Raw genomic sequence first — 21,682 nt, forward strand, 5'->3', positions numbered from 1 at the left:
CTAAAAGTGAACAAAACATCCCGTGTTCACACAAAACTTCAATCCTCGATAACTCCTCGAAAAAAAAACGAAAATCAAAAAGACATTTTTAATTTCAAATTCTACGCCGGATGAATTTTTTGAAGAAACCACTCATTTTTCTCTACGACGAATATATCGATCGGCCAAAATTGACTGAACAAAAAAAACCGTTTGAGTATAGAGTTCCTCCCCCCCACAAGTGGGGTCGGAACAATTACGAGATAAATTTCTTATTTGACCTATGCAAACGATGACAAATCCTCAAGCTTTATAGATAGTAAACTCTAGAATTGTGAAAAAAAAAAATAAAACAATTTGGGAATGAAATTTTTGTCAGAGAATTGACGAGATAACTGATGAAAGTGGCCCCTAAACGATTTAAAGATATGTTTCAGTAAAAATTGGCGACTTTTACTACACCTTTAATTTGTTTCTGTTCCACCACTCTAAGCATAGCTCTGCTTTTTCTGTTCTCAAGTCTTTGAAGGGTCTAAAAAGTTTGGAAAAAACTAGGCTCCCAAATTTGACTAATTTCAGGTGCACTAATGAGTTTGAATTGGTTACCATATTATTGTAAGCCTTCAAGTGTTTTCTATTTTAGGAGCAAGGTGAACAGAAAAACTTTTATGTCGACTAAACAATTGTTTTAAAAACGTCACTTGAATTAATCACGTAAGTTTTTCTCGTTCGCTGAGTTTTGAGAATTTGTAAAACAAAATAAATTTCAACTGATCATCCAACTTGAGTACGCCGATTGCCGTTAGAAAGAGGGCTTGCAGCTCAAAATTAGAAAATATATATTTTTGTAAAGTTCCTTCAGTTCTTCTAACTCCATTTTCTGCTCTCTTGGTTCCTGATTGCCTAAAAATTCTGTCACTATAGCATAAGAAAAACAACTTTGATAAGAAATTGCATTGCGCAAACAACGTTTTAAGAGTACAGAAATATTCGACAAATCAATAAAAAAATATAATAAATCCTCGAAAAACTAATGCATTGAGCTTTGGCTGAATACTAGTAAGCTAAACTGATATGCGTCCGCATATTATGCTCTGACACCGCATATCCACAAGTTTGGTCTAACTGTCTATCAAATGATAGAAAAAAAAACTTTCAAAAAATCTAGCACATTCTTAAAAAGATAATTGTTGTATGAATAAAAAAAAATTAAGTCAAACTTAAATCATTCAGTACATTAACTAATGTCCCATTAGTGGGCCGATGAGACTTTCCACTATTAAAAAAACGAAATGAGACCCAAAACTAACAAAAAAATTTGCTTCCAAAACTCAATCAACAAACACAGCTTGTTTTTTGAAGAATAGAAAATTACACAATAACAAAGTCAAAATGGTGTCAAATGAAACTTTAACTCAACAAACAATTTTTGTTCTCCACCAAAAAACCATGGTACCAATCGCTGATGAAACTCAGTAACAAATAGACAAAAAAGAACGAAAATGACATATTTAAAAGTATACGTTTACGTTTTCTTGAAAACAAAATATTTCCAATTTTGAAAAGCATTGTTTATCAAATGAAAACTTTAAACTAATTTCTGTTCATTCAAACTGCATAATGAAAACCTTTAGATACGTCACTAACCAGAATATGTCTTACGTGTACTAAAACAAAGGACAAAATAAGACGACGAAAATAATAAATTTTGCAAGAAAACGGCGTTAAAGATATTAAAACCATTATCTTATCCGTGATCATCAGATACAGTAAACTGCACCTTCTTTGATTGCAGTGAAGAAATGTGCGACAACTGAGCGATCAAAAAAATGTGCGATCAAAAATGAGACTAGGTAACAAGTATTAGAAAATGAACAAAAAATGAAAAGTTGCGAAAAAAACGTTTGTATAATTCAAAAACAGTATATTCCAAAAAGCAAAAGCTAGCAACTGAAATCAAAAAAAAGTTTCTTTATTTATCGAAAAAAAACCGTTATGTTATACGTTTAAAAAAATTTTGGATAATTCAAAAAATTAAAAAAAGATTTTCGCAAAAAAAATCATATCGAAGCCGTTTTAAAAAAAGATCTAAAAACCTTAGGCATGTTCAATTGTGATTTTTTCAATAATCAGAAAACTGATAATAGAGCCGTATTTAATGAGACTAAGTAACAAGTAGACAAAAAAACACCAAAATCCAGACTGAAAAAAACAGACCAATATTTTTTGAATCTGTTTCCAAAGTCATGAAAAACTTTTTTGATCAACTGAAATCAGTACAACAGTTCTTTTACTCGTCATTAAAATTTGCTGAGACCCAAAAATTAGCCAATGTTTGTCAAAAGACCACAAAGAAGAACGGCAAACAAAGACCAAAATCAGAGATTAAATTATTTATTTAAGAAGAACCGGTGTCGAGGCGTTTGAAACAATTAGCGGAGCACTAAAAATAGGCAATCTAATCAATTGCGGTTTTCCTCAACAACAAAATTTTAAAATGCACCTGCAATTTTAGAGACTAAGAACGAAGTAGACTCTGAGAAAAGAACAACAAAGTTTAAGTTTCCAAAATAATTCTATACATTTTTTAAAAAAAAACTTCATTCAAGTGATGAGAAAAATTAGCTATCAAGAGCAAATCGAAACCTAAGTTCATTTCACCATCTATAGGAAGCCGTTAAGACTTACATATGTTCAGGATATGTAAAAAGTTTACAGACAAACAACAATTAACGACAAAAAAAATTCAGTTTGATTGTGCTAGAAGACGGTATAGAAAGCAGTTAGAACCATAATTTAGTCACTGAAAAACTGATGCGTTCAATTTTGCTTTCATTTTGAAAGTCAAATATTTGATATATTAGTGGTCAATAATGTGACAAGAAAAAACCATTAAAAGTGATGCAGAAAAACCATTACTCAAAAAGTAAACCGCCTTGAAAATTAAAATTTAATTGAGTAGAAACACGATCTGGACTCTTTTTCCTGACTTCAGGCTCAAAAATGGAAGAAACAGAAAAAATTTGCTAAGTTGAAAAATCCGTTGTTTATTTTATTTATTTTAAGCTTTTGAAACTGACAAAAACCGCAAACTTTCGACTATGAATTTAAAAAGGTTTCCATGAAACACCCTAGGAAGCCTATGAACGTGAAACCAGCAAAAAACAAAATTTTTCAAACGAAATGAATGGACTGATTACAAACAGATGTGTTTGGGACTTAAAAAAATGGTTAACCCACTTTAGCCTTGCTGTTGCCGTTCGTCAATTAGAAACACGTACTAAAACACAGGATAGTTTTCCTTGAGATTCCATAGGAAGTCAATCGAACCTATCATCTGAACCGCTTGATTTTTTTCTTCTTTTCATTATTTAACGCAAGAAAAAGAAAAAAAATACGGAAACAATTAATCAAATCATCGATTGAATACAATGCAATTTTTTGGCCTTTAAGAGGCAACGATTGGACAGAAAGCAGCCATGCTATTGATGTTCGTATATTAGGAACACTTAATTGTTCCGAACATAATCGCCATGGATAAATTCACAAAATTAACAATATTTGGAGAATGACTGATGCAACTTGCATAATTATGAAGTTAAATTACTAAATAACCGGCAAAGATTGAATTCAAGAACATTCTCAAAGGATCCACACTAAAAAAACTAGCTACCTTTGGAGTAGAAGAAGCTTCTGCCAGCAGTTTTGAGGACTGTTAATCCCATAAATATAAACAAGAAGCACTAGAGAATCTTATTTCGAGCCATTGTTGAAGACATAACTAGAAAAATTTTAACAACTTAGCAGCATATTTAGCCAAAAAGTTGGATCAAACAATGCTTTGTTTTGAGAGGTAAAACCTACAAAGCTATTGTTGTCAATTTTAAAATAATTTTTAACAAAATTGGCAAAAAAATGCGTAAAAATACAGAAAATGTGAACAATAAGACCGAAAAGGTTTCAAATGTTCACAAAAATTCAGACCGTGATAACTCTGTGGAAAAATGGAATTGTAAAAAAAAAACAAATTTAGTCGTATATTCTACGCTGGACAGACTTTCTAAGGATACCATTCACAATACCATTCTACGGTAATTATATCGTTGACCAAAATTGACTGAACAAAAAAACCGTTTGAGCATATAGTTCCTCCCACGCGAAAAAGGGTCGGAACAATACAAACATTGAACTAGCAAATTGAGACAGGAAAAAACTTAAATTGATAATGATTGCTAATAAAAAACGATGAATTTTTTTAGGCTCTGTTTAGCAGCTTTCTGATCTTTTTTGTGACATTTTATTTTTGTAAATTGAATTTTCAGCAATAGATATTTTTGTTATGATCCATTGTTGTTGTTGTCGTTGAAGCATAGATTGCAAATTTGGTGCAAAGGTGATCGATTTTTTAGAGCGTTACCTTTTTTATTCCTTTTTATTTGCGCTTTTCTGCTTTCTGTTAGAGCAATCAAGATTTCAGCTTATATTTAAATTTCATAGAATTACAAATGGTCTAAATGTTAAAATACAATTGATCTAAGAATAATTTTAGTTCAAGAGGGTTTGACACATTTTTCTTAAAGAGTTTTAATTTTAGATTTTTTTCGTTGTTGTATGTTCAATTTCTGGTTCAGATTTTTTTAACTCTTAAAAAAATTAACCATGTGCAGAGCAGAAATTGAAATTTTATAAGGCATTGTCAAAAATTTCGGTCCAATTTTATTCGTTTCTATGTAAATACTTGACAATTATTTAATTAGTTTGTCTTTTCCTCCTTTTCCTCTGGAGTTCTTTATTGTTAGTTAATGTGGTAAATGTTCATTAGGTGCTAAACAATAAATATCTTAAGAAATGGCTCGGATCTTTTCAACAATTGCCCCCCCTTTTGCAAAAAGGAGGGCTATTCTTGAATAGAATTTAAGCGAGCGATTTATTAACCAATCAGAGACGACTAACAACTTTCCACGTATGCGCATACTATGTTAAACTGAATAGAGTAAAATACGCCATGCTATGCCAATTAGCCGAATTGAAATACAAAGCGAATAGAATTTCCGACTGGCGGGTCGGTGGGCGCGCTTCGCGGCTTCGCCGCGACAACCGACCCGCGATTTCCGGATTACATCCCACAGTGCGTGAGAGGCATGGCCGTGAACAGCGGTCCGCAATTGCGCTGAAACCATTTTTTGGCTATCTAAACTGTAGGCCAACTAATATTGTGGTAAAGTATAGCACAGAAGGGGAGGCGATTCTCTACTAGGTACCAAAGGGGGGGCAATTGTTGAATAGATCCAATGGCTTTTTTGATTTTCTTAGTTTTCTTTTGGAATGAATACAACTATTAGATATATATCTGAATAACAAATCTAAGGAGAAAACTCTTCCATTTTTGACATCTTAAGGAAAACGCGGCTTAATGTGATTTGTGTTACGTAGTAAATGGACTAATTATTAGCCAATCAGAATTGATCATTTATATTCGAATTTAAATGCGTACAGAAATTGTTCTAAATTAATAAAACATTCTAATATATGTAGAAAGTTCCGAAAAAGTTCATTTAACCTAATTCTAAGTAAATATAACGCTATATGTATCGATTAAGCTGGTTTTCGGCTTAATATTTTTAGGTTATCTAGACAATTGTTTATGAAAGTTTATTTTCAAGTTAGTGTCATCAGTTTGTATGGTCAGTGTTCTGAATCAAGTCACTTTTTGAGTTCTTCCGGCTACATTTTCAATTTTTTTATGCCAAATCTTTTATTAGTTTTGTTCGCTCATGTTTAAAAAGAAATACATAACTTTGAAATGCATGTCAAATTTATTAATTGGTTGAATGGTGCTGAAAATGACACAAGATATCCGCTGACAATTCATGGTTTCCCAATATCTCTTCAAAAAAGAAAATAGCAACATATTGAACCACTTTTCTGTATGGTTGAACAAACACAGCGAGACATAAGTATTAACTACACATCATATTCAAATGGACATTTGCATTTGCGTTCTCTTCTGTCTCAAAGATATTAATTTCAGCAACAAGTAATTTTTTAAATAAATTTATAGCAATTAAAAAATTTATGCTCAATTATCTTTTTATTTCTCTCAATTTTTTCTACCTCGACAGTCTAGAGTAAAAATTTAACTGACTGAATCTGGTTGAAATGAGTTTTAAAAGCAGAAGTCGCCGGTCTTCAAAACCCGAAATGTGAGTACATAATTTTTTCAGATTGTGATTTAATAGATTATCCCATTTCTAGATAGAGCTATTAATTCTTGGTCTAGTCAATCTCTCATCTTGCGATACTCCAAAACCGAATCTCCATGCAGTTATACTTTCAATTTCAAAAATAAACATGCTTCGTCTCAAAAAAATTAAAGAACTATATAGCAGGCTATCAGTTTTCTGTTGGCGCATGTATATGCACTTCTTCAAGGCTAAGACATAAAACGGCTAAAAATATGCTTTGATCTTTTCATAAAATCAGATGCACTACCTGCGCAGCTTTCAATAACAACAAGGATTATTCATTACTGCAATCATTAAAATTGATATTTTCTGGCATCACCATTCAAAGCAAAATTTTTTTCTGAATAAAAAGCTCAAGATGACAGTCGAACTGAACCGTTAATGTTACTGGAACCAAACAAAACTTCATCACGGAAAATTTTTCTAAAAAATTGATAGGAGACTCCAAAAGAAATAAGATAATCAAAATTTAATTACGGTGAACTTCAGAAAAAATATCTACTTAAATTTAAAATTATTGTTTTAGAATTAAATATTTTGGGGCTTAAAATTAATTTTTAGTTCAAAAAACTAGAAGATTATTTAGGTTTGATTTCAAATGTTTATTAACTATTTTTAGATTTTTATTTGGCTTAACTAGTAAAATTTAACTCAGGGGCTATAAAATAATTTTATCTAATCAAAACAACTAACAAATTAACTGATTTCCTTAGTGTGATGGTATGTATAACTGTATGATCTGAGGTGTCACAGTTAACGTCAAATTTGCCCATTTACCTCATTCAATTGAGTCGTTTACTTGTCCTGTTCTCATTACTGAAATTGTAACGTTTATTTTCCAAAAAAGAGGATATCACCGCATCGGTGGCAATGTTCATAAATTTTGATCTAGTTTTGCCGTTTTTTTTTTCAACTCTTAAAAAAATGTTAACGGTTCCCTCTTGTGAGTATCAGAAATTCTGGCAGTTAATTAGTTATCAAATGATTTAAAGCAATGCAACTAATTGTTAAAAAAATGCAATAATTTAACTGCAATTGGATCCTTTAACCGTCCGTTTCGAGTTCATCACGCTCAATTTTTTGAAGAAAACTTTCCTCATTGACAGACATGTTTTTCCATCAACAAATCTGTTGAATTTTGATAGAATCTTCAGAGTTTAATGACAAAAAAAATATTAAGACCGTTGTCAGGTTTCTAAACAGTCGTGAAACGCAGTGCTTGAAAAATATTATATCTTTTTACAATTGTGATCTTTCATGTCATTCAAGATTATCTATTCGATTTTTTGTTTGAATTGTTGAAAATGATCAGAGTCGAACTGAAAAGTCAAGCTCGATGCTTTTTATTAACATGTAAAAGTTAATTGTTGATTTTGATTCCATAAATGTAACTGATGACTATTTAATACATGTATATTGACCAAGTTCTTTGTAGCAAAAATTGTGAGCATGTGAAAAGCTATAGTTTATTTACTATCAAATTCCTCTATTCAAAAACTGGAAAATAAGTTTGCCGTTTAAGAGCAGAAACAGTTATTTTGACGTATTTCTTATCGCCAAAAAGTGTGTTACAAAGCTGTTGAGTGCAAAAATTGACCGTAATAGAAGAATGACTAGAATTGTCGGTTTTTGTCGGAGCAATTTTTCTGACTCCATTAGTGGCTGAGGAATTTATTAACACAAAGTTCTGTTTTAAACTGAAAGTCGATTGAGCTTTAAAATCAACACCATTTCACAGAAGGAAACGAGTTTTTGGATTCGCCGATTTTATGTGTTTTGATTGTGTTTTGTGTGACTTAGATTCAGAGAACGAACGAAGGTATGTTCTAGGTTTTCACCCTCAAGCAAAAACTGGCCAAAATTTTTCGGTGAACTCTATTCTCGGTGGATTTTAAAAGCACGTCTTACATAAATTCAACACTTGGCAGCAAATTAGGTCGTTCATTATGTTAGATTTTTTCGATCAATATTTTCTAAGTGGTTGTTAGTGCGTCTCTTATATCAGTTCAGCAGTCTTCTGCACCTACGTCAAAAAGTTTTCATACTTTTATTATGGAACTTTCATTCATTCAATGCCTACCTTAAATAGTTTCCCCTACATTCCCCTCACAATTTTCACGCCTTCAGAATAATTCTTACAAACAATCACCCTCCCCCCCCCCCCCCCCAGCTCAGTCTCCAGCACCTATTTCTAGGAAAATTTCTAGGGCAATCTTTTGGCAATCATTCAACTGTCCGCAACATAGGCGTCATTTTGGCTTTTATTGCACTATAAAAGCGTGTTTGGTTTTACAATATGTTTTTCACCATGCTTTTCACAAAAATAAAATCTCTGGGGAAATTCTGCTAAAACTTATGACATCAAATCTGAGTTTCCACACTTTCAACATTTCTCTTACATAATTTCTACGCTTTCAGCTCATTTCTTACTTAATTTGCATACTGTTAACACATTTCCCACAAAACTTTCTATTGTTTTGGAAGAAAAGAGAAAATGGTTCTCAAGGTATGTGAAAACCAATAAAAAGACGCACAAACTGAGTTCTTGAATGATTCAATATGTTATAATTGAAAACCACGATATAACGGCAAGAGATCTTAACAGAAAGACAAAAAAAGTAGAATGAAAAGAAAAATCCGCAATAAACTCAGAACATGCATTTAATTTTATGAGGAGAATCTGCAACTGAAGCTCTCTATTTTTCATTAATGAATCTGTTGAACTTATGAAACTATATACAACCTGTCATTAATAGTTCCAAGATGACTCAAAAACTATAAACAAGAATAGATCTAAAAAACTCTAATTCTATTTTCAAATAAAATAAATTCCCATTTTCCAAGCTCTTAGTAACCCATTAACTGATTCGCCAAATTATTCAAAATAATCAATGAGTTTGAATAAGTTCTTCATCTGTGAATAGCTGTGAAGAGAGAATGAAAAAAAGCAACTCAAAAATTTTCAACAAAATGAGTTTTTTTCACGCGCTTTCAAAAAACTAAGGCTTCTTGTTCTATCAAACTTTGACCGTAAATCAGGTTCTAAGTCTTACAGGACTTCAAAAATATTAATAATGTGTGACCTGATCCATAAGAAAGACCACGCTCGAATAAAATCCAATCGGAACGCATAAACAAATGCGTGTTAGCAGCAGACTGATTGCACAGATTGAGCCACTCATAGCATCCTTTTTAGTGTTTGAGCAATAAAGGAAAAAGATAAAATAATCTTTCTCAAACAAGATATGATCAAATTGAGGATTTTTTCATAAAGTGAAGTAATTTTGGGTCTTCTTATTTCCATATCCCATTATTTCAAAAGAGTGTTTAATTTACAACCAGTATTGTTCTTTTTTTCTCCCATCTCTTTTGTTTGTCGGCCAAGCTAAGTCTGCAGAACAAAACTTTTCTTATTTCTTGAATTTTGTGGTTTGTTATTTTTGTACTAAGTTCCGTTGTTTTTCCTTAAAAATTCATAAAATATTAACAAACTATAAAAGTTTCAAATGATTTTTTTATCCGTGTTTTTAAAGTCACAATTATATAAAATATTTGTGACTTTGAAACCCGACAGATATTCGATACGAAGAAAAATTGGCTGAACTTTAGCACTTGTACTTTAATGAGCCCCCACATACCCATTCCCCCAGGAAATTGGGCGCAACTTTGTTTAGTTCTCTCTTTGAAATGTTTTAAAATTTGAAAAAAAAAGTTTTAAAATCAGCACAAGATTTCAAGTAAATGGCATTAATACAAAGATTAATTCTGTAATATGTGTTAAACGACCAACTAAAATGGTCTGAACCTCTACTGCATGAAAAGATGTCAAATAACATAGCCGTATTTTTTTCTCAGACAGTTTTTTTTATCAGAACTCAGTGATTCTTATCATAAAAAGTGCAATGGAGTGATTTGTTGGAATTTATGAAAAAGATTCACCTTGACTTTTACTAGAGTCGGCGAGAAAGAAGTTTCAATCAAATTGAGAATACAAAACCATCCGTTTAAGATCACGTTAACACAGTAACGCAACAAAGACTGAGAATAAAAATTTTGTCCAAAAGAGTTTTTGTGTGCAAAGTAAAGCACTCAAATTGTTATGAAAGTTATTTGGCTCCAGGCATAAAGTATTATTTTCTTTTGGCAGATTTTTGTGCAATTTATACATTTCATGAAAAAAATTTTATTGCTTGATTAAAAGTAGAAACTTTTGCATTTCTAACACCTACCATTCGAACACTTTGTGTCTTTTCTAAAAATTACAAAAGATGAATCTTTCTTCTCTATATAAACAAATATCAAAATATAACAGCAAATTTGGTACTATTTCCTATGTAAAATAGTAAAAAGAAATGTCCTAGCTATTGGTCGAGTTCCTTAAACAAAAATAAAATCACTTGCCTCAGCACTGGTCAGTGATTTGCAATTGGAGTACACAACAAATTTTAACTTGAAGTTTTTGAATTTTGCATGACTTTCCCATCGGAGACTTTTCTGATTAAAACGGCATATGATTTTTTTTCGATAAGTCAATAAATGAAACGACTCTAATTCGAACAGACAATGTAAAAATTTAAAGTTTTAAATGAGTTTACAGGTGTTTTCTGTTGAAAAAAAAGAGAGCCCTGGGTTGCAAACTGTTTAGCCAGCTCTTGTTTTGTAATATTTTGCTATTTGGCTTAGCTACATAGATTTTATTTTGAAAATTGATTTAAAGCATACCCTATAGGAGCTCTTCTTACCAACGTAAGTGTCCTATAGGGAAGATTATTTATTTCTGCGCGCGAGTTAGACGTGCCTACCTCTAAGGGACTAACTGAGTCGGGAAAACATTGAATGCAGACCTCAGTTGCAACAAATATACAAATAATAGCCACAAGCCATACAAAATTATTTGAAAACATTATGAAAATAAATTGTTACTCTTTTTAATGTCTTTTTTGGAAAATGAATATACTATGAAATCAACTTAACCAGAACAAAAATAAAGCAGCCCAGAAACCGCACACTCCAAACACGAATTTTTAACTAGGACGTTGCTTGATGTCTTGAAATAAGCGATTATGAATATACTTAAGATAGCTAGGAAAATGACAAGCAAGTTTTTTCTTTCAATGTTTATTAATTCAACCTACTACTCTCGTCAAAAAAAACTCTGGTCGAACAAACTTACTGATTTTTGTTCGGAGTCGTATTTATTCTCTGAATAGTTTGACTACCAGTGTTTGCGAAATTAATATCTTGGAGGTGATCAATTCAGAAGGAGTCACGCATGTTTGGGCAAACACCAAATGTTGTACGTTTTTTTTCTCTGATTTTTTTCTTTTCAATTTTTTTATAAACTAAATAAAGGTAAGTTAAATTTAACTTAACGGAGTTAAGGTAAACTGTTTTTAAGGTAACGTTAAGATACCGTTTACCTTAACTTTATTTAATTTGAGTAAAGGTAAATATTTACTTCAACCTTGTTACGGTAAAATTACCTTAAATTGTCTTATTATTTGCTGTAACGTTCTGCAGTCCATAAGTGCAAATTTTTAGTAACATTAACAAACAAAATGCTGATGCTCGCTTTAAACAAGTTTATCTGGAGGAAAGAGAAATCTAATGATGCTTAAGAATGCGAAGTCAAAACTGTGTTCTGCAAAAGTCTATAAAAAATTTCTGTTTTCTGTTTTTCCTATCTGCCTATAGACAAGCAACGCCTTGATAAGTGAGCTCTGGCAGGTTCTTCTGATAAAAGAGGGATGTGGCGTGATCTTTTTGCGGCTACCACCTCTGGTTAAATTTAATTAAAAGTAGATAATGAGAATGTAATCTGCCGTTCCTCTTTTGTTGTTCCTTTTTGACCAAAAAGGAACTTTTCTGTTTCAAAGTGCTGTTGATTTCTTCATTATAGTAATTTTCTTCATTAATAATAATTTTTTAGTAATTATAGAATGATGAGGCAAAATTCGAATTTGATTTCGAGTCGTTGCCGAAATATATTTCAGTTTAATAAACACAGCCCGCCCGGGTCGAAATCAAATGGTTATCTTGCAAGACTCTGGCAGAAATCTTGCAAAAAATATGCATATTCTTGCACAATTTTGGCAGAATCCGGCAGAATCTTATAAGATAACCATTTGAATTCGACCCGGGCGGGCTATGTTTGTTAAACTGAAATATATGTTGACACATAAAGAGCAGCTTTCTGTTTTTTGTCAAGCAAGTTCTTACTTGACATCCAAAATTTAACTAGGGTGCTAAAATTTGCTCAGCATTTTGAACGTGAATCAGCTCTTTCTACGGTTCTAGCTATCATTAAACGTATGTTCAATTTCTGCTGGTGACACATTCTGCATACTTCAGTTGCATTGTACGCTTTTGCATTGCTTAAGTTTGAGCTGGCTAACTTAGCGTTTTATTGTTGAGCAAAACTGCTGTTGCGTTTCACATTGAGTTATTACTGAAAGCTACAACAATAGTTGTTTCGCATTCATATATATTTCAGCAGAAACGAAACGAGAATTATTAACCACGCTCTGAATTTATAACACGTTCGTTATAGTTTGAGCAGTAATCGCTGTGTAGAACAATTTTACATTGGCTATCATAAGATATTAAGTCATATAACTTCATTTGGTTATAGTAGCATTATTGACCTTGTATTATAACTCTATCGCTGGTAGTGTAACTGTAGGTATAATCATCATTGCGTTTGAGATAGTATTCATCTTGTTTAACTCAAAGCCTGACGAAAATTTGAAATCGTACCAAATAATTAGTGGGTCGAATTTCGGTATATTTAACGTTGAATATTAGTTTTGGGTGAAATAACTTGTAAACTAACTTTCGAGATTTCAGAAGGTTATTATTGGCTATAATTGGTGTATACTTAGTTTTTATATTATCACCGGTTGTTTATCTGCAAAGTGCATCTGATCACTAATCAATTGTAAAAAGGTAAATCCACGACTTTTTATTTCTGCCTCTGTCAGGATACCAGATTTCATAAAAACAACCCAAAAAGTGACGATATCGACCAAAACTAATTTCCTTAAATTTTTGGGTCTTTTCTGTTTTTATAAAATGCCAACAATAGGCTATAACATGTGTAAGTAGGTGGGGGGGGGGGGGGGGGGGGGTCGAGTGCAAATGGACGTGGCGTGTTCAGATTTGGCTCAGCACAGGTTCTTCATGAATCAAATTTCAAATTTTAGGCGACTCAGAAAACATAGAAGTAACATCTCATAAGATTAACACTTGCCTGGTAAGTATGCGAGCAATTTTAAAAAGCTGAACTGGTTTGAACAAGATCAACATATCGAATGAAGTAAGAAACGAAACTAAAATCTCACGTCGAAGGACGATAACAAAGTTGATGTTTTTATTTTTGTACCCCCCCCCCCCCCCAAGAAATAATTGTGCAAATAAATTTCAAATTTCAATCACGGATCTCTAAAATTGTCGGTCATATGTCAAAAATATTACTTTTTGAGAAATTTGCTCAAAATCTTGCTTTCTTTATGAGTTTGAAAGTTCAATTCTTTTCCTCAAACAGATGCAACTGTTTTTCATGCTCAATACTTTCTGCGTTATATTAGAAACTCTCAAAGATTTTTAAAAAAATGGGGCTCGACTTGAATCACCTTGAAGAATTTTGTCCAAACAGATGGACATACTGCGAGATTTTACGATGACTTATTAATAAGTATGTTGTCAACGTATATTTGTGCAGCTGTGAGAAGAAAAAAATAATAATAATAATTGTGGTTTCTGCGTAATCGCAGTGGAACAGCATTAGGTTACAGTAGCCTGTTCTCAGCTGCCTTTTTTCTTATTATTCCCCACATTTCAGACTATTCTTTTTATAAGCAGCATTGCTCTTTTTTGGTGACTTTAGCCACTTTTTTTGCGTCTGAAACTTTCACGTGGTACCATCATTGTAGCCAACATTGGTCAGGCTATGATCAACTTGAAGCTATGGTTAAGTAAGAGCTCATCCTTACACAGACAGCTTCTGGGAGGCAGGGTATTGAACTCTCAATCATTGGTATGTGAACCACACACCTTACCTCTCGGCTATCACGCCACAAAAAAAAATATGGAAACAAGTTTATGAATGTCAGAAGTGTTCGCTAAAACAAAACCAAGAAAACTGAGCGATCCTCTTGAAAGATTGTCTCCTTAAGGGTAATAGGCCCGTCGCAAAAAGGGCATGTTCTTAGATTGAATTTAAGCGAGCCGTTTATTAATCAATCGAAGAGGATTAATAGTTTTCCGCTAATGCACATAAGGTGTTACTAGGCTCATGCACATAAGCTATGTACTAAGTTTCTAACTAGAGGGTCGCGAGCCTATGATTCCGAATTGCATCTCACAGTACGTGAGAAGCATGGCCGTAGACAGCGGTTTGCAACCGCGCTTAAACTAATATTAGACTATCTAAACTGTTGGCAAAGTAATTTAGTCGTAATGCAAATATAACACATTAAAAGGAGTTGGCTACTAGGTACCAAAGGGGGCGGGGTTGTTGTGTTAGGAAAGAAAGCATAAAAATTAAGAAATGGTAACAGAAGGAATAAAAAATAATGGTTAAAGCATCGGCCACCGAATTTTTTTCTTGTATACACAAAATTTTATTCAAAAAATTTGATTCAGAAACTGATTAAAATAAACAACAATGAGCAAATCCAACCAATCTGTGAAACTCCTGGGAGTCATTCACTTAGATTTTGCAAAAAAAGCAAGAAACGAAAATTTCTGTTTTTTTCTTTTTCAATGAATGATTTAATATGAAGCAAACATTAACATGTTTCTACCAGGATAATCGAATGCCAAAAGTTATGATAAAAATGAGGATGCTAAACGGAATCAGAGATCCGAAACGCAAAATCTTTATTAAAAAAATTTTGAAAGAGCTGTATTTATGAGACGGAATTATCTGCAGTAAACAATTGCAACTAGGACCCGATTTTTGTTCAAAAAAAACTGTTTTTGTTCAATTTTTTGATGATCAATAGAAATTGATGCAACCAAATAAGACTATACTAAATTGTCAGAACTATAATATCGTCCGAAATGAAATCATAATCTGAATGCGAAATGCAATTGAATGGACTTTTTTATATTCAATATGAAATCACAGAACAAATTTTGTTCTGATAATTTTAAGTCACATTGCTTAATGTGCTCTTGAAATTGTTTTGTTCTTCTTTAATGCATCCCGTTGTGCACAGCAATTTTTGCTTGGTATTAATCCGAATTGCTTTGCAATAAATATCTGTGGCAAAATAAAACATATTTCAGTGAAAGCAGTTTTGGTAAATAAACCGAAGTAAACAAACAAAACAAAATTGTGGTCTTTTTTCTTCAATACTAAAAAATTGTTTAGGTAAATTTTCAAAGGATAATTATTTCCAGTAAGTATTTATATTTCAGGAGAGCAAAATTATTTCAGAAAAAGAACCTTAAAACACGCAACTTGCAAGTTTGAAATTGAAAAAATTTCATGGAAGACAATTTCGGGTATGTATATAGGAACTTAGCGCATGTATATAGGAGCTTCTGTCATTTTAAGTTCTGCCACTGGAGACTTTTGGCATTTTATAACTTGTACGTGTGTTTTAAGCTAATTTTCTTGTTACGCTTCAAATTTTGAAAGATTACAGATTTGATATTGGTTGTTTAAATTTCAGGATGGCCGATTCACCAGCTGGAGGGGTGGGAACAATCACTGCACTTCTCAAGGCAGAGAAAGAAGCTAAACAGGTAATTTATATTACCCGGGCTGTGTAAAATTACTGTTCTATGTTGTGAATACACTTACTATATTTGTGAATATCTAACTTTTATGCACCTTCTACTTTTAAAGTGATAATCTACTGTATAACAACTCATAATTTGGGGGCGAGTTATTGAATCTTTTTTCGGATCCTGTCATACTTGGATTTTCTTTATTTCTTTTCGAAAATTTTATTTTTTTTAGTCAATAGGGTAGTTGAATATTTTCATGCAAGGCGTTGGGATTACTAATTGCGGGTTAAAAGACTATTTATTCATTAGCAACTCCTCCTGGGGGAGTGCTGGAAGAAGGGGGAGAATAGATCTCAGAAGCCTTTCTAACAACAACGTGCATAATTGCGAACCTGTGCAAATGCAAAATTCAGCAGTTTAGATTCTTTGTTGACAGGTTGTCGAGCAAGCGAGAGTGGAGAGACGACAACAGTTGAAGAGGGCAGAGAAGGAGGCCACAGATCACATTATATCACTGCGAGAACAGGCCCACAAGGAGGTTAGTTCCACCAGATTTTTTTCTAAAAATATCAGCCCGGCCCCGGTAGCGTACGATAAAAAAAGTATTTGAATCTTGTATTGTATGTAGCACTGCTACAATAAGACGGCCACTATCGTCGACGTTGCCTATTAAGAGCAAGTGTTATAAATTATGACTAAGGTGCCGGAACAAAATACCCAATGTCATAATACCCGATGTAACAAAATACCCAAAATTTACCCAATATTTTCTCCTAATGTTGAAAGCTAAAACATTAATCCGTAATATCTTCAAGATCTTGAACGATTCTGGAAGAATATTGCCACACGATATATCATCATGCAAAATTTTCCTCAGAATTTTCCCCTTGCAAGATGAACTTTTGTTTATCAAGATCTTGCGTGATAATTAGCAACCATAAAACGGTCCATAAAAAATTTTTTATGGCGTCTTATGGTAAGTACGGTACCATAAAAGTAAAGTACAGAATTTTGAAATTTTATGCACAGAATCTTTGCTTTGGAACTGCATGTGGCCCTTTGGACTGTTTGGCAGCAAAATTCAAAAATTTTTATAATCGTTGTATGTTTAGTAGGTTCTATAAAATCCATGTATGGCGTTTTATGATTAGAAGTTTCTTTTATGTTGGCGAACTCGAGAATTTTTGGTTTCGACGGGGATGTGAAGAAAATATAATGTTGTTAGGTCCAAGAGGCAAATGAGGCGTTCAGGAGCAAACACGCTGACGACATTGCTGCTGGTGAGGAAGATACAAAGGCAGCTCTTGAAAAAGTAGACCAACTGGCCGAGGAGAACAGAGAAGCTGTTAGTATTTCATTCTGTCAACATACTTAGTTCTATCAATAATAAATATTCGAATTAGCATGTGTGCATGTGTGCAAAGTTAGATCAATTACGAAACGAAAATCTCCATTGAAATCTTATTAACGGACAGACTAAATTGGAATGGTTTTTTAAAATTATGCTAACATTTTTAACAAAACTTCAATGCGAAAACCTATTAAAGTTTTAGAAAATTTCGAAAATGTAAATAGATAATCAAGACACGTTACTGTATTTATGCACATTTGTAAATATTCAACTGATCAAGTTTTTGACTCCTGTCGAAGCAAGTTATTGCGAAAACGTTCGAGAAATTCAACAATTTTAAATCACTTTTTACTCCTTTTACCATAATAAATATACCTAAGTCTAACACACTTTATACTTATTAACTTATTATACTAATTACTTATTATACTAAATTATAGCGAGGTTACTCTAATTTTAGTCTAATCCGGATCATCCAAATTTATCATGATTGCTTACCGCTATCATCAGGAACTTAGCTCCACTCATAGTAAACGGAAAAATTTGTAAGCTACCCGGGTCGAGGTGTCACCACCATTCAACGCAAAAATTTTGTAAGACAAGCTGTGAATGCGGCGATGTTAGATAAATCAGGCGAAAATAACCCCTCTTTATAAAAAGGCATTACTTTGTGTCTCTTAAATAAGTCAAGGTAGCATGCTCCAAAAAAAATTCTGCGTCAATAGAATTAAAACAGAATAATGACACTTAAAGTGGCCACTGTCGGCGGTTTTTGATGCCTTTAGAAAACTACGATTTATAGACTGATAGTTAGTTATGAAACGCTTCATTTCTAACATGCACAGGGAAAAATCGGAAACCGTGGCTTGATTCGATTCAGATTGAAGAAAACATTGAAATGGAAGAAAAATAAGTGAAAAAGTGGCCGATTTTAGCCGTGAAGGCATTTTATTTGAATGAGATTTTGAAACTATCGAACAAAAATAAAAACTCTAACTATAAGGCAATCTTCAAAACTGGAAGCAACTTTTTCAAGTACATTCGCATTTTACATCACCACAGACATGCCATTATTGAAAATTTGTCAAAAGCCAAATTAAGGTTCGAACGAATGAACTATTATCTTGCAAGATCTTGCAAGATTATACGTTATTTCAAAATCTTTCAAGATTTTGCGAGATAACCGTCGGTTTATGACTAGGGTTGTTTAATGGTTGGCAAATTACAGTTGTTAAAATTAATGGCTGCTTAATCCGCTAGAAAAATGAATGCAATGCGTTGCAAGTTATGGAAAGCCGACTATATAATTAAACAGCCGGTGGGACTTGATATGAAGCTATCAGAACCAAACCTTGGATATTTGAACGAAAAGATCAAAGAGCATTTGGTAAGTTGGCTTTGGGTAAAATGGCATTGGGTAAAATGGAATTGGGTAAATTGTCATGTAGCCAAAATTGCATTGCTAGGTATAAAAATAAGTTAATGGTGTAATTGAAAAGTGCAAAATTCAAATAATTTCACTTTCATTCCACCTGTGATTCTTCTTTAATTCTCAACTCTTTTTTCTCCACTTTTTCCACCCTTATTAAGGGTTGCACAAACGGTATGAACATATTTTTTACGCTCTTTACGCTTTTCCCCGTTTTCCGTTCGGTAAAACCTTCGACCCGGGTAAAAATGGATTCTGGTAAATTGTCATGCAACCTTATTGTAATAAAACAATTTATCGCTTGTTTTTTTAATACAGGTGATAGCCATGTTAGTGGAATGGTGCACTTCGGTTGAGCCACAACTGCACGAGAATCTATTTCCTCAACAGGGCAGCGAAGAGAGCAGCCAATAGAATTGCAGAATTATGAACACAACTTGAACAGATGAAATATCGACCTCCATTGATTACCATCAGCATAATCTATATATTTGCCCTTATCAACAAAAATTATTTATGTTTATATATAAAGAATCTTTCTTTTAATTAACAGTGAACCAATAATAATGTATTTTCTTCAAGGTGTGACGTTTTAAGTTGTCCACAGTAAGCAACAGCGTTTATATTCTCAACATTTTTTTGTGTCTACATTCGCACTTAGCCAGGCACAAGCGTAATGAGTTGTTATGCGATGAAAAGTTGATTTACAAATGCTTCAAAAACTTTCGCATCACTTAAACAAATGTTTGCATATGATTCAGGACGCATGAAATATCACTATCAAAATTGGGAACATTTTTATTAAACAGAAAAAAAATTAGAGAATGAAATTGGACAGAAATTCTACTCGACGCTGAAAATTAATTGTTTCCTTAGGTGTCTTTCAAACTGAAAAATCAAATTTTCAGTAAGTCATATAAATTTATGAATATGAATTCTCTGGGTTTAAGTTGTTCATCAATTTTGTCAGCAACAACTATTTCTCCAAGTTCTCAAAAAGTCAGTCTACGAGCGAAAATTTGAATCACTGAATTCATCTCTTATCGCAGATGGTCAACTTGAACCCTTCTCGAGATTCTGGTTTTTTGCATTTTTCTGAATATAACTAGAGAGTAATTTTTATAAAAAATTCTCTTATTTTTAAGTTTGTTCGATCAAATGGCTGCTAAAAACTGTTTATATGTAAAAATAGATCCTGATTGTGACCACATCATAGAAACATGTCCAGAAATCTTAACATTTCAGCAGAAATAGCAAATCATTGATTCTTGTTGGTCAATTGAAAATGGCGGAATTAATTGTTTCAGCGTCAATTAGTAGGGGGAGGACCATATACTCCACAGGGTTTGATCCTCTTTGTTCAGTCAATGTTGGACGACCCCTATATGTATTTTAGATTTTGTCTTTTAGCGGTTGCAATTATTGGCCAAGCTTTATTCATTTAATTTTTTTGTGTTTTTTTTCAGTGTTTTTTTAGTGTTTTCGGTTGATAGTTTGCGTTTACTAATTCATTGTGTTCCTAATTTTAAGTTAAGACTAACCATTCACGCGCCAGGAACTCAAAGAGCGATTTTTTTAAGGTGGACTATAACACGCAGAAGCTGGAAATGCCTGCATAATGTTAATTGTTACTTAATTTTAGAAGTGTTTTTAGGTCAATTGTGTGATAAGTTTTTGAACGTTCATTATTTATCATTTTTTTGTAAAAAGATTTTTAAAGCCAACTTTAAATCAAAATTGGAAGTTTTAATGATATTAAAGAGAAATTGCCCCAACAAGACACTTATGATGGGATGCTACTAGAAAACTGAAAGTTTTACAAATATTATTCAAATATCACCAAATTGGTCAGCAAAATTTGAAGCTTAGCGCTTTTGGAGAAAATTGACTTTATACTTGCTTTTTTTTGCTTGAAAAAAGTATTGTCTGTCGCGCATAAACAGAGAAAGCTTTTAATCAATTCTCCACTGTTCTTGGTAAAAATTAATTCCATCCCTTTCAGATTCCCGTTTATCATTCCTTGATACCCATGGCATCGTTTATATAAACGAGAGCTTTTTGGTAGGAGAGGCAAAAGACACCTATTCCATTAAATTCTGAAAAACTCTACTTAACATCTAGTCCCATAGGAAGCCTTTCCCACATATACAGACTGAAAAGTTTTAAAGTTTTATAAAAATTTTTAATTCTAGACCCTATTCTGGTAGCATCATTTAAACGTATCCCAAAAAAAATGTTGGTTCCAGAAGAGAATATTTCTTTCCAGCAAACAATGACATCACTGTTTTTCGTTAATGGAAATCATATTTTCTTTCTTTGTTCGTTCAGACCACCATACTTTAAAACTAACCAAAACTTGCCGTCTTTTTTGGAAACACTAATTACGGCGCTGCCCATTCTGAGCGTGCTGGGTGAACTAAGTAACCTCCTTATATATCTTCAACAATCGCTTTAATCACTCTTCGTTTCTCAAAGCTTGTGCTACCGTATATTTATCTAAATGGCGCAACCTCTATCTTATTTGTTTTTTGTATTTTATAACTTTAATATTTATATTTCTGATATTTTGCCAACTGATTTGATTTTCTAGATAACTAATCATATTATGTTTCCTAACATAGTTTTTGCATTTTTCTGTGTTCCTCAGACGACAATTTCATTGGACTCGTAATCACAATCTTCTCATAAGCAGTACAAACTTTTAATTTTGCCTTTACTCCGGTGTTGCTTTTTTCCATTTTTCAAAGGTTTTTTCAAAGATTTCAGTGCATGGGCGTCTCAAAATTCTGCGATTTTTGCGTCTTCTCTTAAACTGTTCAGAGTTTGACCCTATACAACATCATCAATCAAGTGGATTAGCGATCTTGCTATCACAATATCTCCTAAAAAAACATCAAAATCTTCACGTAAGAATTAATGTAGATAAAATGTTAAATTTGT

The 21,682-nt window shown here is 32.7% G+C and overlaps 1 protein-coding gene across 4 annotated transcripts; it reads left to right on the plus strand.

Annotated features, from left to right (window-relative positions):
• Positions 1–6,030: 6,030 nt before the first annotated feature.
• On the plus strand, positions 6,031–19,309 carry LOC142351167 (uncharacterized). Of its 4 annotated transcripts, none has more exons than XM_075403283.1 (5): positions 6,031–6,182; positions 15,905–15,977; positions 16,399–16,500; positions 17,188–17,307; positions 19,061–19,309. In XM_075403283.1, exons 1-5 carry the CDS (start codon positions 6,139–6,141, stop codon positions 19,154–19,156), a joined length of 435 nt encoding a protein of 144 aa, XP_075259398.1. In that variant the 5' UTR covers positions 6,031–6,138; the 3' UTR covers positions 19,157–19,309. The 4 variants fall into 4 exon arrangements, with proteins under 4 accessions (XP_075259398.1, XP_075259401.1, XP_075259400.1 ...); XM_075403286.1 differs by lacking the exon at positions 6,031–6,182 and adding an exon at positions 12,637–12,906; XM_075403285.1 differs by lacking the exon at positions 6,031–6,182 and adding an exon at positions 12,637–12,902.
• The last annotated feature ends 2,373 nt before the right edge of the window (positions 19,310–21,682 follow it).

The sequence above is a fragment of the Convolutriloba macropyga genome, chromosome 12 (assembly GCF_964194025.1).
Source record: "Convolutriloba macropyga chromosome 12, txConMacr16.3, whole genome shotgun sequence".
Lineage (NCBI taxonomy): Eukaryota > Metazoa > Xenacoelomorpha > Acoela > Convolutidae > Convolutriloba > Convolutriloba macropyga.

What these genes read in the sequence shown, in the direction of transcription:
- LOC142351167 (XM_075403283.1), top strand. Translation starts at nt 6,139, where the DNA reads ATGAGTTTTAAAAGCAGAAGTCGCCGGTCTTCAAAACCCGAAAT. An exon ending in CAGAGAAAGAAGCTAAACAG is followed by an intron (nt 15,978 to 16,398) that starts GTAATTTATATT and finishes CTTTGTTGACAG; the next exon opens with GTTGTCGAGCAAGCGAGAGT. An exon ending in CCGAGGAGAACAGAGAAGCT is followed by an intron (nt 17,308 to 19,060) that starts GTTAGTATTTCA and finishes TTTTTAATACAG; the next exon opens with GTGATAGCCATGTTAGTGGA.